The sequence below is a fragment of the Clytia hemisphaerica genome, unplaced genomic scaffold, assembly GCF_902728285.1.
Source record: "Clytia hemisphaerica strain Z4C2 unplaced genomic scaffold, Clytia hemisphaerica genome assembly, whole genome shotgun sequence".
Lineage (NCBI taxonomy): Eukaryota > Metazoa > Cnidaria > Hydrozoa > Leptothecata > Clytiidae > Clytia > Clytia hemisphaerica.
In genome coordinates, this window is record NW_027104077.1 from 89,104 (window position 1) to 116,935 (window position 27,832).

Consider the following 27,832-nt stretch of genomic DNA (forward strand, 5'->3'; position numbering starts at 1 on the left):
TTGATTATACTATCATAAAGTAATTTTTTTGTAAGTGCTCAGCATTAAATTTACAAAAAGGCAATCTAATAATAAAAAAGAAATGTACAAAAATATCATAATCATAAAAATAAAAAAATAGACAAAAACACAAGATAATGTCAATCAAATATTCTTTTAAAAAATATAAATGGCACTCAAAGCATGACAAAAGTTAGATCATTGAATACTGTAGAATAAAAAGTCCTGTTTCTCATTCGGTTTAAACAATTAAGATTTCGAAACGGTTTTCTGCTATTAAATCAAAAGAAAACTCATCTATTAAAAAGACATCACCAAAAAAATCAATATCAAAGCCATGAAAAAAGTGAATAACAAGTAAAAAATCCTAAATCCTATATATCTTCTGAATCTATAATCTCAGGAAGTATAAATTTGAAATAAAAATCTAAAATTCTTCTTTGCAATGTTTCCCAATGCTGAACATCAAATTTAACTCTATCAATTATCAACCCCTTTGTTGTGTATACTACAAAGTCACACCAAGTTTGACAGGTAAGGGCTAATTGCATTTGCACCTGATCAAAATATGAATGGTTTCTGTTGATACAAAAAGTTTCACTTTCTTTCACCACCAATGGATTAGGTGATATATTACAAATCATTTTAGGGTCTATTTCTTTGAACTGTTCCGGACATTTCACTTCCAGGATTCCCAATTCTGCATCACAGATGACTTTCCCATCTGGAGTTGCACCCAAAACATAATTCTCCTCATCCAGGACTAGACCAGACGATTCGACAGATATCTTAAAACCAGAAAGCTTCATGAACTGTTCATAATGTTTTATAGCAACTGGTTCATAGTATTTGCCATGGTCCATCTTTGCTTTAACAAAATTGTTTATTTCTTTTGGTTTGACAATGTTTCGCGCAAGAGTAGTAAGCCCTCTGTCAGTCTTAGGAGCACTACTCCCAGTTAACTTGTTGCATAAGGATGCTGTAAACCGGTGTTGACGATATTTGAACCAATTCGGGTCACTTGCCTGTTCTCTAGTACTCTCCTCAATTTTCCTTGTATCCTTGGCACTCGATTTCAACTTCTCCAAAAGTTCTATCTTTTTCATTTCAATAGAATGTACATAGGTATGTTCCCATTCTGACATTTTGTTTGGAATCTCGTGAAATGGAAACTTTGGGTAAAGAAAGTTAACGTCAAAGTCACACGGTATACGTTCAATACTACAATAGACATTGAAGTCGGGTGGCATTAAAGGGCATTGATAACTGAGGAGTGAACCTACTGGTACTCTACCAAATGTGGTATCTCTGTAGTATTCTGGAAAATAATTAATCAGTTTCGGTGCACATAAATCAATCACTTCTGATTTAAGGTTCCAAATCAAACTCAAATTTGGCTCATTACTATCACACTGCTTACGAGCCTCGTATAAAGTGGAGGATATTCCTTTGGAATCCTTGGAAGGGCCAGGTTCACTGTTGTCTTCACTTGAAGACATTGATCTCTTCTTGGCATCAGGTGACTTAAAAGTTATCTCACTGATTGGTGCTCGGTCAATGTTTTCTTGTCGCTTTCTCGTTTGGACAACACCCCATGCTTGTGGTTTTGCAGTACATGCCTTCTCCTCTGGTATTACTGTCCGACGGTCAACAACCCACTTCATAATTGTTTTCATCAAGGCGTATGAATGGGAGCATGTTCCTGCGATACCCGCCTTGCATTTGCAAAAAGAATACTTTATTTCACCAGTTTCTTTACATAAAGCGATAAATGCCCAGCGGTTTTCCTGTTTTAGGCTTGCACCTAACAGAGTCTTCACACAGAAAAGGGTATCGTCATATTTAGCATAGGTTGATGATAAGTCAATGAATCTTTCTTCAATCATTTGTTGACCCCTAATGAAATGTTTCTTAATGGCTGTTGCCTTTCTTTTAAATAATTTTGTTATCAGTTCATGGTATGCTTTGATGTTATTTACCGTGAAGTTAGGCATCCCACTCAACGATTTCGACCAACCTGCCATGTCTGTTGATCCATCTTTCAATTGTCCTTTGAGAACAGAAGGGACTGATGGTAGGGTGCCATCTTTCCAGAATGGTGCTAAAATAACTCCTGTGGCCTGGGCTTTTTTTCGTATCCAGATCTTTTCTGCAGTAGGATCGGTTAAAATATCACTGGAGTTGTTGTAAAAATACTCCAAAATTCGAACTTGTGCAGTTTTAACGGTTGTAATGTTATGTAATCGATCACCACGGTAGATGAGCCATTTTTTCAAATGTTCAATTTTATAAGTAGACAATTTTTCAATATCTATGTGAACGTGTGGGTCATCTATGTCTTTCTCGGTCAATTGGATCGAATCAGGATCTGTAGAGTGAAAAGAAAAAAAAAACATTAGCTCAAATTGTTTCACAATATTACCAACAAGGTAAAATTTGGCAAAATAAGGTTGAAAAGGTAAGTTAAGTCCATAGGTGACTCTCATGAGTCCATATGAATTTTCCATTGTGCTTTAAGCTGAAAAATAGCTCTGGCAAAAAATATCTGGATGGATTCTATTCAGTATAATATACATACATATATAAAACAAAGTGAAAGTTCTCTTTTCTTATTTTATTCTCCCTCTCTCTCTCTGAACTCTGAGAATGAACACTTACCAACAACCTGGTCACAAAAGAAATCGTCAAAGTCTTCAATTTCTATTTCACGTTCAGTAGAAACTTTCTCATGTTCATTGAAAACATTTTCAGGTTCAGTAGAAAATTCCTCCATTTTTACTGCAAGTTATATAGAAAGTTTGTTCGTTGTGTTGTTATAAAAATAACAGTTTGTTGAGTTAAATGATGCAGCAAGTTGTTGTTGTTATAAAAATAACAGTTGTGTGTGATTTAATCGAAGATTCAAGTTGAAATATACAGCTGAACAGCAGACGACATGAGTGAAAATTGCAGCTTTAACGTGTGTTTACGTTTGGAAACCGCCATTATTAAAAAATCGAACAACACTTGCCTCGTTTTCATGTATTGCGCAATAATTTATGAAAAGCCGTATTCTGAACTGGATCAAATCTTTTCTATCGAACCGCAAGCAATTAGTGAGTGTTAATGGTGCAAAATCATCTTTAGATCCAGTGATAAGTGGCATTCCTCAAGGAAGCGTGCTCGGTCCTCTGCTTTTTGTTATTTATATTAATGACCTACCAGAACATGTTCTATCAAGCATTTTCTTGTTTGCAGACGACACGAAGATTATAAAGGAAATCAATTCCATTCTTGACTCCTTAATCGTACAACATGACATTGAAGCACTTGAAAGATGGTCCCATGAGTGGCTTTTGAAATTCCACCCCGACAAATGCCACGTTTTAACGATAGGTAAATTCGAGAACATAAAGCATGCACACCCGTATCAACTAAATGGAGAGCAACTTGAACATGTCTTCACAGAAAAAGATCTCGGTGTTTTGATAGACTCAGATCTTTCATTTGAAGAACATATCGCTAAGCAAGTAAACAAAGCTAATTCTATGTTGGGATTGCTCAAAAGAGGATTTCAAGACCCTAGTCCTCACGTATTCCAGACACTATATACCACCTTTGTACGACCACATTTAGAGTATGCTCAATCAGTATGGCAACCAAGATTACGTCGATCTATCAACCTGATCGAGAGTGTCCAAAGACGTGCGACAAAACTAGTAAAACCAATCTCACGGTTACCATATGCAGAAAGACTAAGACGCTTGGCGCTACCATCCCTTGAGTTTCGAAGACTTTTCTGTGACATGGTCCAGGTGTATAAGCATATCCACATCTATGATAGTAAAACAACACCAAAAAAGTTTATCAAAAGGACGCGACCATGTAGAAAGCATATACACGAGCTTCAGATGAATTTCCCGGACGATGGAGTACGTGGTGCACAAAGCAAGTCCTTCTTTTATAGAACTATCTCAACATGGAACGCGCTTCCAAAATACGTGGCAGAAGCATCATCGATAAAATCGTTCAAGAATAATTTAAACAAAGCATGGGCAAACCATGAACTACGCTATTTATTGTAAATAAACAAAGACCAGTTCTAGAGGCCCACGGCGTGCCTGAACTTTGTATTCGTTGTAATAATAATAATAATAATAATAATAAAATTTCGATATTTTTGGGAGACTTAGAGACACGTTTTCCTAAACTCCGGTCGATTTCCCCCAAATTTTGGATCATTTTTCTAAATTTTAGTTGAGTTCCCCTCCACCAAACTTTGGTCGAAATTTCTGGAAATTGCGACCCTTTGATTGAGAGCCTTGAGAGATAGAGTAACCTTTGAATTTATACCCCTATGAGGGACGTTTGAGGTATGAAAAAGCGGTACCCTTATGATGGCTCGCTCGCACACCCTCGACACCGACTCATTGTTTTAGGCCGAAATTTTTTCATCGTATGCACAGTCCCTTAACAAGTAGAGCTGTAGTCCCTACTCGCTCACGTTCAAAACCCTTGTTCGCAATAAAGCTGTGATACACTGGCAAAGGAAATTGATATTCGAACGTTAAAAACGTTCGAAACATTCCATTTTGACATTTAAAAGAGGAATAGACCCGAGTTTCAAGCGCAAACACTGAACACGAGGACTATCTTCTGTCTTCTCCATTCATTACATAAAAATTTTTGAAAAGAAGATATGGCCGAAGAAATCAAGACGGTCGAGGACCTCCAAAAGAAACTGGGAGAACACAGCATCGAATGGTGTGAGATTGCTCCCAAATGTATTGTTGATTGGTTGGAGAAGTTTTCTACCGGAAATGGATGCATGAAAGAGCTCACCATGGGCATGATGATCTCAATAACAAGTGCGTTGACTGGCATCGCCAAATTACGCATTTTTTCGACGTTTGAGGAAACAGCGAACCTGTACACAATTTTGCTGGCTTCCCCAGGTAAGATTTTCTCCGGCACAAAGCTTCAAAGCTCCAGACCGTTTTTTACAAGTTAGATCATTCTGATCATAGTTCAGATTTTGGCCTGGGTTTGGGAAGGGGGGGGGCACTCGATCTGAAAAAATCTTAGCCTGGAGATCTATGCTATGATTTCTTCTCTTTATATTCAATCAGTTATAGAATACGCAGACAGGTTTTCCTGTCTAAAAACCCTAAAAACGACCTTACATGTGGAAAAAGTTGTCTCTTAAAATCTTCGGGCTTTTCAACTCATTGATTTTTTAGAGGCTAGAGGCTAAAGTTTATTTATTATACAAGTCTAAAAAGGCCCTTATTTTTAGTTGTGCGTAGCTCTAAATTTGTATATTTAAATTGGAACGCACCTGATTTCCCAATATGGAGTGATGGGAGTATAAACAAGAAATGAAGGCAAAAGCAAGTATGAATACCAAGCAAATGATAGATAAAGGTAATTTTTTGGTATAGTTTTTCTCAATTTTCCTTCTTGACTTGTGAAATGGGCTCTTCCAGAAAAAATTTGATATAGGCGGTGGACAACAGGAATTTTCAGATACCACCAAAGAATTGATTTGTATCTGTTTGTATTGGAAATCCAGGAATTTCAAAAACATTTTTCCTCAGAATTCCGCTGTTGTCCACCCCCTGTAGCAAAATTCAACTGGAAGAGCCCAATGACTGATTGTTATTCCATCTATCTATCTATCTATTCATCTATCTATCTAACTAGCTACATATAAAATACAAAGATTATTGTTTCATTTAGCCTTCTAGATTTGTAATAAAACTAGATCCAGTTAGTTTCTTACCGTCAATGGCTCTAACTTGGGACGAGTAGTCATATCATGATGGGATGGTTGACTTTCTGGTCTGTATTTTCACTTACTGTTAAATGTCTCTTGACAACAAGTTTGTTTTCTATGAGATTTGGGACTATGTTAATTAAATGACTTTTGAGGTTCAGCAAAATGATGGCCAAATTGCTGTCCCATGTTTTATCAGACTGTCCCAAGGTAGAGCCGTTGACGGTATGAAACTTTGTCATCACTCTCAAAAATTGTGGTGTCAGAGGAACAGGAGTCAGGGAAATTATTTAGCCATGTTCGGAACACTGTTCAGTGCATTGATATATTGATTGAACATACGTGTGTGTGTGAGTGAGTGTGTGTTCAAACTGAAATATAAAATTTGAACAAAAACTAAGTCTAATGAAAAATGAAAACAAAATGGCTGACAAAGTACAAGAACTAAGTAAACTTTTAACTTAAAAGCCACTGTAGGACAAAAGTAAAAGAAAGGAAAAACTCACCAGCTAGCCTGAGATAAGAAGCTGTAGTGTAAGCAGGCAGCAGTACACAGGCTGTGTATAGACTAACACCAAGTGTGTGAAGAAATGCTTAATTGTCAAATGCTTATTGAATTTGAGACATGAATTGACTTGTTTCTATTTCTATAATTTAATTTGCATAAACTTTACAAAGCTATTCTCGCAAATTGAACATAAAAATAAATAAATGAGGTGCCAGTAAAAATATTAAAAGATTATGATTATAATTATAAATTTAAAAATAATTTATTCATGTATAATAGAAAAAGGACTTCGAACATGGAAGTTATAGTTAGTTTATGAAGTTTTAGTCAGAAAAAGAAGACATGACAGGAATTATGAATTAGAGTGTAGTTAGAGGTTATGAGCTGGGCTAAGGTTATCAGGAAGAAACTAGGAAAGAGGTATAGTTTCAAAAATTATATTAAAAACACTGAGAATTTATAGGATAGGAATGACTACTTACTTGTTACTTGTGTGGTTGTTTGAGCATCCTGCTTCAGGTAAGGTTCTTGGTGAACCACGCCTCTGTGTGATCAATCTGTCGAGAGAAAAAGAATCTCAGCAGATATTTTTCATGTCAATTATTGAATTGGAATTACCTCTCCTGCACCCAGTATATCCATGGATCTGGGGTTCATCTGGGATAGACTTAAGGTGTGTGTCCAGGGCTCTTTTGAATTTATCGATAGAAATGTTTTTGAGGTTTCTGATGCTCTTTGGCATAGCATTAAAAAGTTTTGCACCTTGCACTGCAAGTGTGCTGTCTCTAAATTTTGATGTTTGGTTCTTTGGAATTGACAGTGTACACATCCAGCCCAGCCGGGGGTTTTCAGTGGTTTTGATACCATTTACAGCAGGTACAATATTTTCCATCACCTTCCAGACATACATTATTCTGTAGCGCTCTCTTCGCCTTTGAAGTGAGTAAATTTTTGTCTGTTTTAAACACTCCCAATAATTGTTTGGGGTGCCATTTATCTTTCGTAAGAAGGATTTTTGAATATCTTCAAGTCTCTGAATGAGACCAACTGCATTTGGGCTCCACAGAACGGAGCAATATTCTAATATTGGTATTACCAATGATTTATATAGTACGATCATACAATTCAAAGATCGTGAAGAAAATGTTCTCGGGATCCAAGATGTTAAGTTTTTAGCCTTTTCGATTACTGCAGTAATTTGCTTCTGAAATGTGCAATTACTGTCCATCAGGATTCCAAGGTCTTTCACAACATCTTTTGTTTCAATCTCAACACCAGACGGTGATGTATATCTTGACTAGGAAGTTAAAAATTGTATTAAAAATTTTAATTCTCAAGAGCTCTAATATTTAAAAAAAATTCTAATTCATTCTGTTCATTTGCTATCTTTGAGGAAAGTTCATTCCAATTTTTCACAACATCAGGCAAAATGAATGTTCATAAGATTTGATAGACCCAAGAATAGGCTTATATCTGATGTTAGCACAGCGCTGTCTTGATCGAAGTTTTTCTGGGTATACATGTTTTTTTTCCTTTTATTAAGTCGAATAACATTTTGAGACGTGATGACGATTCCACAGTTAGTTGTCAGGTTTGATGATTTCACAAGGACTGTTGGACTAGTTTCATATTGTGAATCCATCAAAGTGATTTGCGTTGTACTGATTGGAGTTTGGAAGTTAGTGTGATATTGCTGACGGGGTTTCAAACTGCTGAAGCATATTCAATTATTGGACGTACATAAGTCTTATAGCATTGTAGTCTGGTTTCAGAATCAGTAAATGTAAGATTTCGTTGACGAAATAGTCTAGTATTTGTAATCTCCTTGTAAAATTTTGCGTTTGTTTGTGATTTGAAGTAGGAAACATTTTGCTAGGATGAAATTCCATCAACCATAGTTTTTCCCATTTGACAAGTTGATCAATGTCGTTTTGTAGGACTGCAATTAATCATCTTCTGATTTCATTGATTTGTATAGATAAGTGTCGTCTGCAAACAATGCTATTTTAGATTTTACAGAATCTGGCATATCATACAACAAGGGACAAAGGACTGTACCTTGAGGGACACCTGATTTGACAGCTATAGGCTTAGAGAAAGTTCCTTGTACTAATACACGTTGGGTGCGGCTGTGAAGAAAGTCTGTTCTCCAATTGTGGAAGTTACCAGTGATGCCATAATGGTTAAGTTTAATCAAGAGTTTACGATGACAGACCTTATCAAAGGCTTTGCTAAAGTGTGATAAAATAGAATCAATTTGTTCTCGATTGTTCAGAGCTTTGGCGAGATTGTCGATAGTTTTCAGTAGTTTTGTTTCACAAGAGCGATATTTTTGGAAACCATGCTGACCGTCGGTGAGGATTTAATTTTCATCAAAATGGTTCATGATATGACAATGCACTATATGTTCCATTAGTTTGCATGTTATTGAGGTAAAACTGATCGGTCTATAGTTCTCTGCAATGGAGCGATTTTTATTTCCCCCTCTAAAGAGAGGAGTGACATTGGCATGTTTCCAGTCATCAGGTATACGACCTTGTTCAAATGATGCAGTGAAGAGAAAAACACGTCCATCAGCAATAACTTCAAAGCAGGTATGTAGTATTCTTGCTGAGACTTCATCTGGGCCACTTGCCTTTTTTGGATTAATTTTTCTTAGAAGTTTTTTTATTCCTTCAGATGTGAAAATGATTTCAGTGATTTATGGAGATTGTTGACCTTCCATTTTTGGAGAAACATCATCATCTGTAGAGAAAACACTACCAAACTGTGCACTCAATATCTCTGCTAATTTCTTATCATCCGACTGTATAGTGCCTTGTTCGTCCAGAAGAGGGGATACACCTGTAATATCAGTCTTTGTGTTTTATGAATGTAAATAGCTGACTTCATGTAAGAATGACGTACTTTATTACATACAACTCTAGCCTTTTTAGCAGCTTCCTTAAAGTTATGCTCATCTCTACTGTTTTTAGTCCATTGTCATTTAGCTGTTTCGAGTATTGGGATCCATTGATACTGTTGGTTGTCCAATCAATGTCTGGTAAGTTGAAGTCAGCACCAGCCAGCCAGATTGGGTTGTTTTTATTTTTCTTACAGAGTTCCTTGATGTTGTTTATCTATATCAGTTCAGAGTTAATGGTTTCAGAACATTTTGGTGGACGGTAACATACACATGATATGACTGGTTTCTCGAAGGTAGTGACTTTGATTGCAAGAAGTTCACAATTTTTAAAGGGAATGTCATTAATCATGAGGTTGCTTTTATAAATAATTATAATACCTCAGAACGATCTTCTCTCCTACAAAGATATCCTGCAGGTAAAAATTCGCTGTTTGTGACTTGACTCCTTGAATGTCTCTGTTGAAGTGAGGCAAGTGGCTGACCTAACCTTTATTTATGCCTTCTGCAGAACAGATGCATAAAATACAGACCAAAAATAATTTATGTAAAAATGAAATAAATTAGTGAAAAAAGGCAAACTAGATATTGATTTGAGAAAATTAATTTATTTGATAAAATACTGACAAAGTGAAAATGTAAGTAAACAAATGCAATATACCCAAAATGGTAGAAAAAGGGTGTAAAATGTAGACCAAACTGAAAAAGGTAAAGAAACATGAAAATGATAGACTGCAAAACGGTGAGAGTGCTGTTTGGGACTTGAGACTCATTCAATTAAGGTTAACTGCCTTAACACTCCCCTGACAAATGAGAAATGCTATAAAATTTGAATTTTTTTTTGTTTTATTATATAATAAGGAATTTAATTCTTCAAGCCCATGCAACTGAGTTGATAAATCCATTTCATCTATTCCTCGAATCAATACCAATGACCTGACTGATCGACATGTTTCTCGTTTCGTTTTCTCATTTGAATTTTGATATTCCACGATAGCTTTTCGAACTTTCCCATTGTGACTCTCTTCAATTTGTCGAACCATGCCATGCTGATAGACTGAAGCCAGACTGGATTCTTGTTTTGTAAACAAGACAATGTCGCCAGGTTTGAGATCAACATCATTATTTAACCATTTCGGTTGGTACATGAGCTATGGCACACGTGCAGTGAGCCAACATTCAAACCATGCATCAAAAATCTTTTTATTTGATTGTAGGATTTTATCATAATCGTTTGAGACAGCCAATGGTTCGGTGGGACATCGATCATTGTTTCGCCTGAGTTGCAATCGGTTCGGTTTCTCATGATCTGGCAGCTCCAATTCCACCCAGAGCGAGGTTATTGGTTGAATTTGAGATTGTTGCTGCTAGTGTCTCCCAATGTAGAATAGAGAGTTGTTCTTTGCGTTTTTCGATTGATTTGCGGATTTCTAGTATCTTCTTTTCAACACCGACCATGGACATTATGTCCCCCAACGGGACAGGTATCAAATTCTATGTCCATCTTTGAATGAAGGTGTTGTTGAAGATCGATGAAGTTGAGTTGCATGGTTTCACAACCCTTTACCAATTGACTTCCTTCATCTACCAAAAGCTTGGGATATCCGACATCACAGGTAAGTCTTGTGAATGCTTGAAGAAATGATGTTGTATTATAGCTATCCATAACCTTGATCTTGACAGCCGTTGTGGTCGCACAGCAGAATACAAGTAGCCAGATTTTGACTGTCGTTCGTTTATGATGTTCTGAGTATGAAAGGAACGGTCCGGCAAGATCTGTCTGTGTGGTGAAGAAAGCAGGAGCTATCTTGAGGTTGTCTTCGGAGAGCGGTCCCATGATAACATTGAACTTTTTTCAATAGATAACGACATCGTGGGATAGGATGATCTGGCCATCATGACCAGTGATCGTCCTTCTAAGATATAACATTGCTGTAGAACGTAACGCCATGTTATTTCCACACCTGAATGCATGGCGGTAAGGTTATTCCAATGGATCTCCATGATGGTTGAATATTGCAATGGAGAATTCTTGTCAACGAGTGGGACGCAAAACGTTGAAGCAGAGAGTTCCTTCATTGTTATTAATGTTGCCTTTCCAAGTGTAAAGATTTGATCGGTTGGTAGGATACGTCAAGTATAGCAGGGAATACCACCTTTTTTTCGTCAGAAATCCTCTTGAACTTTGATTCAGAATTGAAGTGTTTTACCTCTTGTGAAACCTTCTTGAAGAGGTATTGTTTTGATCTGTGGATGTCTTCATCTGATAGAATTGGTAATTGATCTGATGGTGATACTTTTGTGTAAGATTTATCCCGCAATGCATAGATGTACTTGAAGACATATGCCATGATCCTGATGACGACATGAAAACTTGTACGATTTGGATCCAACAAGTACTTTGAAAATCGATAGTGTTCATGGATGGTTTGGATGAGCACACAAAACAATCTATTACTTCTTTTCGGACTTCGTCCCTTGATTCCTTCTTCAAGTGTTGCCTTTCTTGGGCATTCAATGAAATTTGTGCCACGGTGAGAGTTGGTGAAACCTTGTCAGGAATGGATGGTTTGGATGAGCACACAAAACTATCTATTACTTCTTTTCGGACTTCGTCCCTTGATTCCTTCTTCAAGTGTTGCCTTTCTTGGGCATTCAATGAAATTTGTGCCACGGTGAGAGTTGGTGAAACCTTGTCAGGAATGGATGGTTTGGATGAGCACACAAAACTATCTATTACTTCTTTTCGGACTTCGTCCCTTGATTCCTTCTTCAAGTGTTGCTTTTCTTGGGCATTCAATGAAATTTGTGCCACGGCGAGAGTTGGGAAGGTTGACTGGTCATCTTCCATCCATGGGTGGCCTTTGATCCAGTTTGAGTCCGTCAGATTGAATCAATCGAATCGCAATGACGGGTGCCCAAGTCTGCAATCATGTCTTCAGACTTTATGTATTTCGACTGTGATTTGTTGGTGAATCTGTGGAATTCTGATACACGGTTTCTGGTCCATTCTTTCAGGTTGAGCTCACTGTTGCAAATCCAATAAAGAGTGATTTGTGAATCGTAAATTTGATGGATGATTTGTGCTTTTCTTTAAGCGCTTGTTTGATGCCCTGAGTGGGTGTTGATCATTGCTGTAAATAGTTTAGCTCTTGGTTGAGTGTATTCTTCAGAGATCAATTTGGAACGACCAAAGATAAGCTGACACGAATAAGAGCCATTTCTTCTTTTGAATCTCACATAAATGGCAATGCAGATGAGGTTTTTGCTTGCATCACCAAATTCGAGAGTTTGGATTTCCAGATTAAGGGCATCATCTGGGACAACTGTGTGTTGGAATCGTATTTGTTTGATTTCGTCCATCATTCCAAAGTGGTTGATCCATATGCTTCTGATGTTGTCTGGTAGGGCGTCATCCCAGGCCATTTTTCTTGTGAAGGGATCATGGAGGTCCAATTTCATGGTAGCGATGATTGGCGTAATCAGTCCTATAAAGCTGAGCAACCTTGGCAACACATTGTCGACGAGTGAGTTCCTTCGGGACGGTTGATTGAAGTGTTGGTTTGTCGCCACGTGACTTTTTAGCAAAGTTGAGGTCTTGAACGTCAAGTGAAATTTCATCAGCAAGTGGGTACCACTTCAAACCAGCAACTGCCACAGATTGACCATCATTGGAAAGCGATTCTTGTGGGTTTCGTCCGGAGAAAGTGAAGCCCTTGAGTCCAAATCCACTATGACCGACAACAGCCTCACGATTGTTTGCAATTGTGTTGACTCTGTCAGTAGTTTCTGCGCCAGATAAGCAATCATCTACAAAGACGTCATTTGAAACGATTTGATGGTCTTCAGGGTACTCACCTTTGAAGAGCCCAGCAGTTTCCCTTAACCCTCGCTCAGCCTGATTGCCACTGGATTTGATGCCATAGATGAAGGTCTTGATAACTTTTCTTCGGGTGGTTTTGAAGGGTCCAGTTGATCATGCCACAGATACGATAGCGTTGAAGTCCCCAATGACTTTGGTGAAGTTTGACAGAATTGTACATTTGCTGTACATTGGTGTGAAAAACCACGGAGTGACACCTACACCGAACAAAGATATCAACCAATTTGTTCATATTGTTCCTGTCCTTGGCTAAGATATCGTTGAGTGAGAAGCCTGATGCTGTTGGCATTGACGCGTCGAATACAACTCTGCACGGTGTTGAGATTGAACTTTCTTTCCAAACTGCGCGCCAGGGAATGAAGTTTTGATATTGTGAAGCTTGAAATGATTCCTGAACATCCTTTGGGAGATTCTTCACATGGTCGACGTAACCCAACTTTTGAAGTTTCTGCTCTGGCTTTAAGATGTCTTCTCTGTCACTGACGTTCTTGCTGAGTTTGTGAAGTTGTTGATTGTATACCTTCAATGCAATGATTCGATTTGGAGACAAACGACTTGGGTTGCTCATGAGTGGATTGCGATTTATTGGTTATTTCTGACGCCCACATTGACGGAATCATCAATGACTTGTTGTTCCATCTCTTCTTTGATGCTCATGATTTCGTTTGGAAGATTGTGGTATTTCTTGCAGCCTCTGCAATTGACACATCTGACGGACCACTCACTTCCGGCACGTTCAGCTTCATTGATGACGGGGGTAGATCTTTGTGATAGTCAGCTTGATTGTCGATAACATCACCAACGTTTGAAAGATATCCAAGCATCCGAACGTCAGGATCAAGGTCATAACCATTGTTGTACAGATAGAGTTGATTTAAGACGTAATGTGTTGAAAGATGAGCTGATCTGATTCTGTTGAAGACCTTATGAGGTCCTCAAATGATGCCAAATGAGCCATCTGAGTTGACAAAGTGGGGCCCGTATATGGTGAGTCCAGATGGTAGTTGAAATACAGGTTCAGGGAAGTAGCGATTATACTTCATTCCAACCATGAAATCTACGTCACCTCCAATTGATATAGGAATGTTGGGAAGAAATTGAACATTGTTACCTTCCTTGATGTAGCAATCTTTGATGTCATCTTAAACTTTTCCTTGGAGTGGAAATTGAGGGAAGGTCTCAGTGATGCGATCCATGCAAGGTCCAATCATCACAGCATTTGATCCATGGCTGAGTCGAATGGATATCTTGTAGATGCCACGTCGTGTGAGATTTTTTGAACCACCAACACCATTCATTTCGATTTGATTGGATGAATGCTTGATGGCATGATCCCAGATGTCTGACTGCTTCAAAACGACTAATAAAGTGTCATAGAAGATTGTGTAGTTTCGACTATCGATCTTGATTGTCTGGAGCATGAAGATAGTCAATTGGAAAAAAATTAGATGCACGGAGGGAGCAATATATCGAAAAATCAAGTAATTTTCACAAATTTGGTCAATTTTCACCCTGTAATATTCGCACAAATTATTAAATGTTTCAATTTTATTAAATTTCAATCTTTTATGGTCAAGTCGAAGAAAAAAACTATATATAAATCAGTTACTGAAAAAAATTATTGCGATTTAAAAAAGAGCGGTGAATCACTATTTTCAAAAATAGAAAGCTGGACTTACGTAACTGAGAAAGCAAGACTAGCGTGAATATACTCTAGAACTGTCACATTTTTATTTTTATTTGTTTGTTCTATTTTCGCCTCATTTACATGATGGTACTTTGATACTTCTTAATATTTTTGGCTTTTTACCCCGTTCTCACTGCTTAAGATTCAGTCATTTAAGGCGTAACTCTTTAGTTGCTTGTTTTTGTTTTTTTGGAGCCTCCTTGATCTTAAAAAAATTATTCTTATAAAAAAGATCTTCCTCAATGAAATCATGAACTCTAACCAAGTTCTTGTTAATATCTTTCAATAGTTTTACTATTACAGCAGATTACACTATAGTATATTGCCGTATTATTTTGTTTGCCGATTTTTTAGTGCTAATTTATACATGAAAGTGCTGAGAAAATCCTGTATTTTGATTGAAAGAATTGGAAAATCCTGTTTTTTGATACGATTTGTCCTGTATTTTCCTGTATTTTTGATTTTTTTGTCCTGTATTCCTGTTTTACATACAGTAATTGAGGCTGGGATTCCGGCATTAGTCGTTTTATAGCGCAATAAAGAAAATTGGATGAAGACAAAGGGATGGTTAAGTCACTTTTGGGTCGGGATGTGGAGTATGATGGGTAAATTTAAGGTTTCACTTTTTGAAACTTCCGAAGCTTGAAAGATGGCACAGGTCTTTATCTAAGGTTGAACCACCTTTGGATTTGGCTATCAAAAGTTACAGCTTTTTTTGTCTCGGCTGCAAATTATTTTGAGATACACTTAGTATTTTGAAATTTTGGTTTTTACCCCTCATCCTAAATAGTGGAGATTGGGGATCCTATATCATCTAAGAAAAGTTTGGGTCAGTTAGGGCTGGTTAGGGTCAGGGTTGGAGCTTAGTTTTTTCGAGCACGCACACAATTAAAATGATTTTTCAGAAACATTACGTCATTGATTGAATCTTCTAGGAAGTACACATTCTGTAATTTTTTGAGTCTACAATTTATGTAGTTTCTGATAGTACAGAATCTACATATTTTGTAGATTCTTCAATTTATCAAAAACTACAAATTGTGTAGATTCGGGTGAGAGACTGGCCTGGAATTCCTGTTGACACGAAAAAATAATTATCATTAAAAACTGAAAGATGGTACCAAAATCTACCAGTTTGCAAAATTTCAGCTTAATCGGATAAAATTGGCCTAGTTATTAGATTCTGGTCTGTAAATTACATTTTTGTAAATTGGGCATAACTTACCAACCGCTGGTGCTAGAGAGCTGAATTTTTTTATGGGTGATCCACCCAAGATATATGACCTTGTGTCAAAATATCAGGAAGATTTGCAGATCCCCATGATCCCACTTTTTCTGATTCTCAGGTGCATCTGCTCTTAAGCACTTTTCTCATTTTCTGTGGATAATATCTGCTTGGGGGCTTGTGAAATGGGTCTGTGAAAAAATAAATAATCTTGATTTTTTTTAAAAAACCGTTATTTTTTCAAGAAATTTTAATATTTTGGTCTTTAAAATACACAAAAATTTTCAAATTCAATTGAAGTTTTGCAGGAGTAATTTTCATTATATCATGGAGGTAATAAGAAATAGATGGAGAATAAATGACTTTTATTTCATTGTACCTAATCATCGGAAGCAAACGGCTCCTTGGTTGCAATGGGAAAAAGTGATTAATTTTGTGTGCACTCATGGGAATATTTAAGTTCATAAAAAACTGAATAAAAAGGTGTTGGATTTTTAACAGCTCTATTGTGAGATAATAGCTTTGTTGATCAAAATGAGAAAAAGCTTGCCGGAACAAGCACAAAATCTATTACGATTAGGTAACCTTTAAATTAATCATCTATCAGAATTTGAAAGCCCCCTCCCTTTTAGACGTAAAGATTTCTAATGAAGAAATTTTCAAGGAAAATGTGCTGAAACTCTCAAAATTAGCAATATGTTTGCCCAAAAATACATCGATATGAAATCATAGAACTATTGTAACCTTACTACGAGAAAATTATTTTTGTATCGCGTTTGAACAAGAACTTTTTGCATAAAATGTTTATTTCAATCAGGATAACATTCTCACTTCTGTTCTTATAAATTTACATTTCGGATTTTTTTGCTTCCAATGATAGTAAATTAAAGAAAACCGATTTGAATGGGAGTGTGAAATCAGTTCAATTTTATCTCAGCAACCAAGGTCAGTCCACATGATATCATGTGATTAGATCATGATTGAAAAATTAACCAATTTTCGTTTTATTTTGTCTAGTATTCCTTTTGCAGCTAAATTTTACGTTTGTGTCAGGTTGAAATTTGAGAAATTTATACGGGTATATGGGGGAAAATGATCAATTTCAGATTAATCATTCAACCAGGAGCTGAGATGCAATCATCATCAGTATGTCCTCAGTTTTTGAAAAATCTGGCTGAAAATTGAATATTTTACAGACCAAAACGTAAAAATTGCTTTTGGTCTGTAAAATATCACCCATCCAAGTTACAGATCTGATATTCAGCATACAAGTGCATCTTATGAAGACGCATCTTTGTGTAAAATTTAAAACAAATTTAAATTTAAGTTAATGGTATCAATAGTTATTGAAATATTTATTCACAATTTTGACAACTTTACGACATTTTTTGTTCTGGTCTGTAAAATACACCAGTGCAAGTGGGCGAAAAAATTGACACCTCTGAAATTCTGACTCCTTTTTAGTCCCCCCCCCCCTCGGCACGAGGGGGCCTCTTAGCTTCGTGAAAGGCGAATGTTCTGCAAAAAATTATTCAGAAAAAGACAACAACGGCGGATCAGCCTTACCTGAATGATAAAAGTATTTCCCAGTAGTGTCGTCCGCGCGCGAATTTAGCGAGGCTTTCGGGTCTTAATGTTTTTTTCAGATAAAAGTGTAAACCGGGGGGGGGGGGCACTCATAGCGTCACTTAAGGCTAGTTTTACTTTAAAAAAAATGTATAACAAACGTGCTATGACTAAAAAAATCAAGTGACCCAAAAAATTACTCTTGATAGAATGAATTTACAAACAACTTTTAAAGACAGTTAAAAGTGTCAAGGAACTCAAAGTACATAACCGATTTTTTGACTATGGTCAGAGCCCTTAATCTTTGATGAATAAGTAATTTCATTTTGAGAGTTTACGGAGGAGTTTTATAGTAACTTAAAATAAGGAAAGGCTATATTAGCCTATGAGATTTATAGAAACCTCAGATTTTATTAGTTAAAGTTAGTCTATCAATTTTACAATTGTGCCCACGAATAAATCGATGATTCGAGCCAGTACAGTTAGCACGTTTGTCAGTCTTTTAAAGTTTGATAAAACTGACGTCAAAAGTAATCCACTGTGTTTTTATTTTCTTTTTCAGATCCTTGTCAATGACACCAATGGGGTTCCGTCGGATCGAATACCATCAATCAAAAATTCATCAATTCTTTATTTGTACATTTATTCTTTCAAATGTTTTCCATGTAAAATCAAGAAAACTCGAAGATTCATGTTTTGAAAGCAATCGCCATCGGCCAATATTATTGGAATGAATTTATATCAGTTGAAGCCTTGATGCTTCTTACATCAAAATCCTGACCAAAAATATAACAGCTTACTTGTTACTCGTGACAGAGAAAGCAGAAAAGAACCTAAGGAACCACAGGTTTCTTGCAAATAGCATACACTGTCTGCAAGGGACAGCACCGAAAAGACGAGATCGAGTTCTTGGTATCATGCTTCACCGATAACGGATACGACAAAGACCAGTTGGATGAGATTGTTCGATTGTTTGAAGAAAAGAGTCGAAGAAAATCGACCTACTGTTGAAGAGGATAACGAACCGAACAAGATCATCACGCTTCCGTGGGTTCTAGGACTGAGTCCCAAATTCAGAAAGTTACAGGAAACACGGATACAAAGCTGTGTTCAAAAGCTCATCCGATTTGAAAACTCTATTAACATCTAGCAACAAAAGTCGTTTACCAAAGAACAGTGAACATGGTGAGCTGCAAATGCGAAAAACGATATGTCGGTGAAACAAAGTTAAAAGTGTCTACTCGAATTCAACAACATGAGAAAACTATTAGAGACGAAAAATGGGATATTTCTGGAGTTTCTTTCCACGCAAAAACTTGCAAGGAAGAATTCGACTGGGTTTCAACTTTAAAAATCGAGGATAGGAAATTCGACCGAAAGGTAAGAGAAGCATTGGAGATTCAGTTCCGGGCAACTTCGCCACGTAATGAACATGGTCTTAATCAAGACGATGGTCAGTACGTGACGACGGCATTCTGGAAGCCAATGCTCTCTTATCTTAGGGAGAATTCATTGCATTTGTAATCTGACGTAAAAATATTTTGACGTTAGAATTTGTAATTTTTAATTTTTCTTCACTCTGATGATGACATTCGCTATATAAGGTCGAAAAATCATGATGAACGACCATTAAAATGTTTTCAATAATTAATTAAAGAACCTATGATACCTGGTTATGAAAGAAAATAGATCGTTACCGAAATACGACGGTTATGTTTTCGCCATTGTCGCCATTACCATTGCTTACTTGAGCAAATCATCTTACGATGTTTTGGATAATTACTGTTAATATGCTAAGAAGGTTAAGTTAAGTTATGCTAAGTGGTTGAGTATTGATTATTGCTAGTATACTTCTTTTTGGACCTACCCCGGTGGGGTGGAGGTCCTATGAATTAACCTTTGTCCGTTCGTTCGTTCGTTATTAGCTTTCCTAGTGATTCAGGGGGGGTGTCAACATCCAGATACCAGACCCATAGCCGGGTTGTGGTGTCTTTTTTTCCTTTAAAAGTCTGAAAAGTCAAGTTGGTATTGAAGGGGGTGGGTCCCCCTTTTTTTAGAAAAAAAGAGTTATCCTCAGTTGGTATTGATACCAAAATAGGGGGTGGGTACCCCTTTTTTTAAATAATATGATTCAGAAAGTTGGTATCCATATCAAAATGACAGCAAAACTTTCCTAATTTTTGCCCTTAGGCGAGGACCAATTTAATTTGTTGTTCTACGGGCAGATCGTTAGAAAAATATGGGTCGGTCGGTTGGTAAAATAAGAATAAATTTTTCATTTATTAGGGTTGGTAAGGTACTGAAAATATTTTCCAAAAAATATCTGCATCAAAAGTTAACTTTTTTATCTTCGATGAAGATCATAATAAAATTTTAGTGCATGGAATGCTTGCTTGATTTTCTAAATTATTATTCAAATTTAATTCTTACAAATAACTAGTGTGTGAAATAAATTCAATATTATAATTTTTTTGATTTTAGCAAAATAAGGTCGGTCGGGCCCGTAGAACAACAAATTAAATTGGTCTCGCCTTATAGCTAGAAAATACCCCGGGGTACATATCAGTCTAAACAGGTTTCAATAGACCTTTTCATAAATTACGTCACGAACATCACTTGCCTCGTTTTGAAATTATTTTCATGGTGATTAACTCCCAGTGGATTTTATCAAAACTACTTTCTATTTATAAAAAAATTATTTAATGTCTCAAGGGACATAATCACCATGGTAATTGTTTGAATACGAGGCAAGTGATGTTCGTGACGTAATTTATGAAAAGGTCTATAGGATTTGTTTTAGCTTTTGAGTATAATGACTGTAAATGAGTAATAAGTATAAATGACTTTGAAGTTTGTTTATTTTGGACTTTTTCGATATTTTCAAGTTTTATTTTTGATCAAGCCTGAAGCAAAAACATTTTTTCTGTGATAGCATTTGGTAATGAGTGAATCTATTCTGTTCTAAAATTATGTACTAATAATAGCTTCTCCTAGTTTTTTCACATCAATTATATTCACATAATATTGATTCAGATTGATTTTGCTAGCTTCATTGGGTTTGTTTTTATTATATTGTCAGTTTTCAGTCATTTTCTATTTTAGCACATGACATTTTTTGTGTTGTGTTGAAGAAAGAGTATTTCAATAATACAGTATATGGCCCCCAAAACGGAGACGGCCCCCTAAACGAAGGTTTTCATTAAAATGAAGATTCTAACTTGTAGATTTATCAGAATTAAACGATTTTTGTTTATTTTGAAAGAAAAGATATAGCATCTTGAAGGTCAACCAATATTTTGGAGCCCTAGAATCAGCATTGACAAAACCAAAAATTCTAAATATGAGAAAAAGCAAAAAATCTTGGAATTCTATTCCTATCACTTTGAGTTAATAATTTATAACAAAAAATTAACATTGTATATTAAATTTTTCGCTGAATCAGCAAAAACGGCAAATTCTGTAATTTTTTTGCAAAATATAGGAGAAAAATATCTTTAAAGCTTAATATTTTCAGTTTCAGTTAAGCCTTTTTTCTACAATTTTCACAGCTTATTCCATACATGAATGGAACTATTTTCAAAAGAGATTTGTTTTCAAAAACTTGATTAAGAAGTTGTTAAATCAAAATTGTCATTTTGAAAATTTCTAAATTTTCAGTTTGGACTTTGCAATATCGAAAATCTTGAAATATTTTATAAAAATCATAAATTTTACATCCATCGGGTCGTAAATTTAAGGGAAAACACAAATATGTTCATAGTTTTTCCACATATTACCACTGGGCTTAATAATTTGATTTTAACTACACCTCCGTTTTGGGGGCCCCAAACCTGCATTTTGACAATCAGGGGTATACTATAAAAATTTTATCAAATAAATTTATGCCCAAAACCCTCTAAATCATATTTCAAAACTATGGTCAAAATTTTGTATTCATATCTTAAAGATATCTCGAGAAATCGCTAAAATTTCAAACCTCCGTTTTGGGGGCCATTAGAAAAAAGCTCCCTATCTTCAAGCGATTGAAAAATATTGTTGAAATTGAAAATTTTGAAAAAGAACTTCCAGGAAATAAAGTAGAGATGTTAAAGGTTTTCATGCAGCAAAAAATTTTGTAAAATCTCTTTTCCTCTAGATTTGAGAGAAATTTCAAATTTGATCGCCGTTTTGGGGGCCACATACTGTAGAGTTTTTTTGAAGTTTCTCTTAGTACCCTGTTTGTGTGGGAGGGGGTGGGTCCCCTTTAAACAGCTTTAAACTCAAATTTGTCAGATTGGTATTGGTACTAAATTAGGGGGTGGGTCCCATGATATTTTGTCAAATTCAAAAAGTCATGTTGGTATTGATACCAAATTAAGGGGGTGGGTTCCCCCTTTTTCTGAAAATTGTGATTTTCAAGTTGGTATCGATACCAAAATAAGGGGGTGGGTCCCCCCTTTTTCTGAAAATTATGATTTTCAAGTTGGTATCGATACCAATTTTGGGGTGGTGGTGTTAACTTAGCTCAAAGGGTCAAAAGTCAGGTTTTTGGGCTATGGGTTGGTATTATAAATGTTGACCCCCCCCCCTGAGTGATTGGCTCATTAGTTTTTCCTGATTTTTTGCACAAAGATGTGTAACTATAAGCCCTTGAATGTGACGGAGCCCGATTTTTTGGGCAAATTTGGGCCAATAACGGCTAAAAAACAGGTTTTTTGGACTTTTTGAAAAATTGGTTCATTACCTTTTTCTGATTTTTTGCATGAAAGTAGGTAAAAGATGGCTCAAGCAGATTTTTTCAAAAACATTTTGTTGGCTCGAAAAACGCATGTTTATCTATAAGAATGGCTATTAATAAGCATACATCAATGTTCTTAGCCAAATTGCTCAATTTTTTGATGAGATAGATGTTTTCTTTGCTCACAAACTCTTGAATATGAAAGAATATTTCAAGAGCATGAAGTTTTGGTTTCTAAACGTTTTTTTATAAGAAACAAACGACTAATCTTAATAGATCGTCCTGGCTCGTCACTATTTGTGTTCTGAAAGATTGTTTAATGCTCACGTTCACGTATATATCAATTATATATGTGTTAAATGAATAAACCAGGTAGGTCCATAAAAGTATCACTTGTTAATCCATTATTTATTATTTAAATGCCTGGAAGAAATTGAAGCGTAATTTATGTAGAAATAAAAGTTATTTCAATGTCAATAAATATATTTATTTAAATTATAGTAGTTTTTAGCCTCAAAGAAAGAAAACGGACATTTTTCAATATTTTGTTTGTATAACCCTCTACCAGTCGAGGATATCCTGCATTTGCGGTATATGCGAAATATGTTGTAAGTCATATTTGGAAGTCATATCGAAAAGTCGCATGACAAAAAATACAGATTAAAAGAAAATTTATTTTTGAAAAATTCTATCTACGGAAAAAAATACTTTGCATTAAAATGTTATGATGTTTTTCTGAAGCCATATGATCGAATAAGTGCATTTAGGGCTCCTATGAAAGCTTATGCTACTTTCGAATTCCTTATATGAAGAAGTCGTTGCATTTTCTATACCGTAAATGCGGTATAAAATCGCAGAAAGAGCTCATACCGCAATTGCAGGATACCCCCGACTGTTGTCTACGGCCTTGAAGAAAACCTCTAATATTGTGACGAAGGGAAGTTAGGCGATTGGGGTCACCCTTTCGTTATTGAGGGGACCTCTCAGATCACTTATCTGTTCCTTCGATCAGGGTATCCCTTATTGGGGATAAGTCTATGGACACGTAGTAAAGGTACGCTAATAGATTTCAATCAACATCAATTCTGTTTCTCTATTTCCTCTTCTCGCTCATGTTTGCTCGCCTTATTAAGGGGTCTGGGCTCGAGGGCCTGAGCCCCACTATTGATATATATTCATCTTTCAGTTCATTAATATCGTGTTGGCTCAGTCCCAGTCTCTGCTTGCATTATTCATCAATGATTAGTTTACTAGCTTCACAATATTAATAGCTTAAAGATACTTAAATATTAACTCTCGAATGTGAAGAATGTTGAATGAATGAAGAATGTCCGAATTTTCATTTTCATTTTCGAATTCTTTGAAAAATTTTTAAAGCTTTAAATTTTTTTACTCGGTTTCAATGGGGTATTACTTTAAATTATATCTTTTTTCCTTTAAGGGAAATAATTAACCAAAATGTATGGACTGCCACTCTTTTTGAAACAAAGTTTATTGCATTACACCATTATTTTAAGTTGGAAAAATCATTCTTTTTGTATAAGAGATATTTCTGAAAATGGAAATTCAAACTTTAAACACCCGATTGCTTGGGTTTCATCGAAACCGATGAAACCCAAGATCCCTAAAATGTGGGCGTAGAAACTACACATAATAATTCTCAACTTGTGTATAAAAGATTGTTATATTCTGTCATTCCTTTCTTTATCATTCAGGAACTGGAAAGACTCCGGCTTGTAAAATCGGCTGCATAAATCCTGTAGTCCACAATTTGGAGAGGACCAAGAAAAAGCAATTTGTATTCGACGAGCCATCATCAAGTGGAGTCTTTTCTTTGATATCGAATTCAAGCCAAGACTTTGTTCCCATCATATGTGTTGATGAAGCGTATACGTTTTTAAACGAAGTTTTCATCGGGAAGAAGGAGAGTATTTCCATGGATCGTCTATGCAAGTTGTATGATGGCGATTATTGGTACAAACTAAATGGAACTTCGGCAAAGAGAAGGGGTGTGGCAAGTGCCCGTGCAAGCATGTGTTGCCTGTTAACACCGAAAAAGTTTTTAGAACAGTTGTGGCCAAAAATCATCGACACCAACAACGGTCTTGCTGATCGTATCATGCTCTTCCACGTTCAGCAGGAGGAAAAAAGCTTGGAAGACATCGAAAAAATAGCAAATGAACTAGACACTGGCCCATTGAAAGACCTCACGGAAGTTTACAATTACATATATGACGAACACCACACAGATCAACCGCCCAGGGTCTACCAGCTAGATCCTGAGGCGAAAACCATATTTTACGCTTTCAACAGGGCCCGGCTCTGTAATTCGGAAAATGTGGCACCCAAGATGACTGCATCTAAAACAACCAAACAAATAATGAAGTTGACTCTGACCCTTCATATTCTTTATCATCGCCTTCGATGTGCCCTTAATCCGGAAATTCAGCATACACCAACACCACTACTGATTAAACCTGATATACTCAACAATGCTATATCACTCCATTCAACCCTTCAAGCTTATAGTGAGCTAGCAGCAACTGCAGTAAGTATTTTATTTAAGTGTTATGAATGGCGGGATCCAGTAGCGTAGTGGGTCAAGACAGGGGAGACAAAATTAGAATTTTGGCTAAAGCTCCCCCTTGTAGGCCTATTTTGATTTTGGCTGAAAATGTAATGGTTCTGAGCTATGACCAACTGATATAGCGTCGGTAAACAGCCCGTTTTGGAGCGTAGATCTACGGCTTCCGCCGTCTAAGGGTTGATACCAATGGCTGGAACAGCCAACCTTTTCTTGAATTTCTCGAGCTGTACTTAATATTTTTTCATGGAATTTTTTGTGCCCGCTAACGCAAAATGGAAATACCTAAAATGTGACAAAGCCTACGGATTTTTCCAAAACATATGACATGATTCCCAAGTGTATATTAAAGTTTATTCGCTTTAACTGTGCACTCATTTTTCTTACCATGTGGAAACCACTCTCAAGGGAATTTCTCTGATTAGGCAGACATGACTTCTACATAGTAGCAAAAAAGAGTGCACACTTAAAGCGAATTGACTTTAGTGATCACTAAACTGTCAATTATAGTAGTGATATTTTTGGAGTTGTGTTTGAAATGACGGTAATTGCATTACTCTCGGGTACTTAATAGCCGCGGGGTTTGGAATAAGCGGGGGGGGGGGGGGGTTGGAAAAAATCTCACAACGTAATAAGCGGGGGGGGGGTTGGAATAAAAATGTCCTGGGTGGGAAATTTTTGAAAAGGAGGCTAATACATCAGAATTAGGACAAAAAAGGGAACTTTCAAAAACATTTTTCCAAAAATTAATGAGCGGGGGGGGGGGGTTGGAATAACAATGTCCTGGGTGGAAAATTTTCGAAAAATTAATTAGCAAGGGGGACGGCTATTAGGTATACCCGAGAGTATCAACTTTGACTTGGTCTAAGATCTTATTTTTTGCGTTGATGTACGATGAATGAAATTGCGATTTGTCATCACAACATACAATATGTAAGCTGTGATTTTTATGGTAGAAAATATGCTGGAAAAACGGTTTTGGGCAATTTCTAAAGACTTCATCATTAGTTTTTCATGATATTTTGCTCAAAAAGGTGTGTGTTAGCAATGCTCAAATGACCTAGTAATTTGATTCCGTCCGAAAAAAAGAAAATTTGCCGCAAATCGCTATTTTCTGGTTCTCATTTTTCACATAAAATACTGTTGATAGCTCAGTCTTTTCAAAAAATTGCCGGAACAACCGATTGTCAACCTGGAAAAGCGGGCTTCCTTCAATTTGTCGATATTGCTCTTTCATTCGCTTTTTCGTTCGTTCGATCGTTCGTTCGTTTTCAGTGCCATTAATGTCTATATTTTCTTTCAATTGACTAACTTTCTTTATCAGATAGGTCAAATCAGTATCCAGCTTGTTTATCAAATGTTTCATATTTCTTGGCCTTAAATCACTCAAAAATACTGAAAAGTTTGATACTAAACAGTACAGACTTGGTGAAACACACACACAAGAACATTTCTACTTATGGAAGTGGTTCGACTCGATACTTTTTTTCCGGACACCTTGTACTGTTCAAAAAGGATAACATATCATAACCCCCGTTTTTTATTAAAAATTTGGAGATTTGATTTTTCACAGAAAAGTGCTACCAAGGGGTATTTCGGGTCCCATATATACTGAAGGACTTTTCCGTTTGCTTTGAAATTTGACAACCTTCTTAACCTAAGGTTGAAATACCACTAGTGTAAAAATGAACGTTATAGCATGAGTAGAAAACAAGCTCAATTTGTTTAATCGCAAATTTAACCTCTAAAAATCGCTAATTTTCCAACCAAAAATACATTCAAATGTAGCGCTTTTAATTCTCTAAGACAAGCAAAAAAAATTTTTTTTGACTATCAAAAGTTACAGACATTTTCTTGTTTCCAACACTGCCAATTATATCCGAATACACTCTAGGAAAGATTTCTTTATTTTTTATATTTAGTGTGTCAAATTGAATACATCTGAGAGTGTGCGATTCGAAGTACTGATGACAGATATTCAGGAGAAGATATTGTCCTTGCCTGGACCATTTCACAGTCGAAAAAGAATTTACAACTCCTATTCCTCGGCAAACAGACCCACCCCTGATCAAACCCAACAGGCAATGGAGAATTTACAAAGCCTCAAATTTGGATTTGTAAAAAAGATCGGAAAAGCACATGTCTTTTACAAGCAATTACCATCAAAAGTCATCGATTTTACGTCCAGTAAAATGACAGAAGAGGCGTACAAAATGGTTTTTGTATCAAAGGACCCTATCCCTACCAAAAAGTTTTATAAAAAGATGATCGATGAACACCCTCAAAAGGACCTTCTCTTAGTAGAAGATGGATTTCATCAGAGTGATGATGAAGCAGATTAATAATTTCTTTCTCTTATTCTTTGTTTGGATTATCTACTTGATATTTGCTGGTCTATTGCTTATTTACATGATGGATATTGGTATTGATTTATAAACACAAAGTACGATGCTACCGCCCAATGCGATATTCTTTCGTAAATATATATCGTATCACTGAAAATGAACTATCAATCTTGACATGATTTACTGTTAAACACTTTTCAAAGATGTGAAACTTACTGTAACTTTTAAAACACTTTACACTTACAATCGCCATTGGTTTTGCTTAAATTAACAAAACGATTTCTGAGCTATGGACTCTGTGTTCTCCTTTTGAAACATTTTGACGAGAATTGTGCTTTTTATTCCCAGCTATTCTTACGTTTTTAGTCTCGTGTAGGTTTAAGAGATTGGCTGCGTTTAGACCATAAAGTTTAAGATAGTGCAGTGTACCTTAAAGGAACTAATTTTCGCGGTAACTAATTTTCGGGGAACTAGTTTTCGCGGGAACTAATTTTCGCGTTTTTGGGTGTCTACCGCGAAAATTAGTTCCGGGAAATGGAAGTTTTACTAGAAATCCTTAAAAACCCGTAGGAAAATGAAAGAATTTAGGCAAAAAGTGGGTGTCTACCGCGAAAAAGAGTTCCGCAAAAAGCGCCAATTTCTTACCCTCGTACCGCAAAA

At 36.2% G+C, this 27,832-nt stretch overlaps 2 protein-coding genes across 2 annotated transcripts; one reads left to right on the forward strand and one right to left on the reverse strand.

Annotated features, from left to right (window-relative positions):
- Positions 1 to 346: 346 nt before the first annotated feature.
- On the reverse strand, positions 347 to 2,773 carry LOC136812640 (uncharacterized). Its single transcript, XM_067069168.1, has 2 exons — positions 2,659 to 2,773; positions 347 to 2,368 (listed from the first exon to the last, which is right to left on the reverse strand). The coding sequence occupies exons 1-2, from the start codon at positions 2,771 to 2,773 to the stop codon at positions 375 to 377; spliced, it is 2,109 nt and encodes a 702-aa protein (XP_066925269.1). The 3' UTR covers positions 347 to 374.
- Positions 2,774 to 4,749: 1,976 nt separating this feature from the next.
- Positions 4,750 to 27,324, forward strand: LOC136812638 (uncharacterized). Its single transcript, XM_067069166.1, has 3 exons — positions 4,750 to 4,934; positions 23,959 to 24,791; positions 26,750 to 27,324. Exons 1-3 carry the CDS (start codon positions 4,808 to 4,810, stop codon positions 27,167 to 27,169), a joined length of 1,380 nt encoding a protein of 459 aa, XP_066925267.1. The 5' UTR covers positions 4,750 to 4,807; the 3' UTR covers positions 27,170 to 27,324.
- The last annotated feature ends 508 nt before the right edge of the window (positions 27,325 to 27,832 follow it).

Coding starts and splice junctions, on each gene's coding strand:
- LOC136812640 (XM_067069168.1), bottom strand. CDS start 2,773: ATGGAGGAATTTTCTACTGAACCTGAAAATGTTTTCAATGAACATGAG. Junction 2,369..2,658: donor CTTTTGTGACCAGGTTGTTG/GTAAGTGTTCAT, acceptor TTCACTCTACAG/ATCCTGATTCGATCCAATTG.
- LOC136812638 (XM_067069166.1), top strand. CDS start 4,808: ATGAAAGAGCTCACCATGGGCATGATGATCTCAATAACAAGTGCGTTG. Junction 4,935..23,958: donor AATTTTGCTGGCTTCCCCAG/GTAAGATTTTCT, acceptor TTTATCATTCAG/GAACTGGAAAGACTCCGGCT. Junction 24,792..26,749: donor GTGAGCTAGCAGCAACTGCA/GTAAGTATTTTA, acceptor TTTTATATTTAG/TGTGTCAAATTGAATACATC.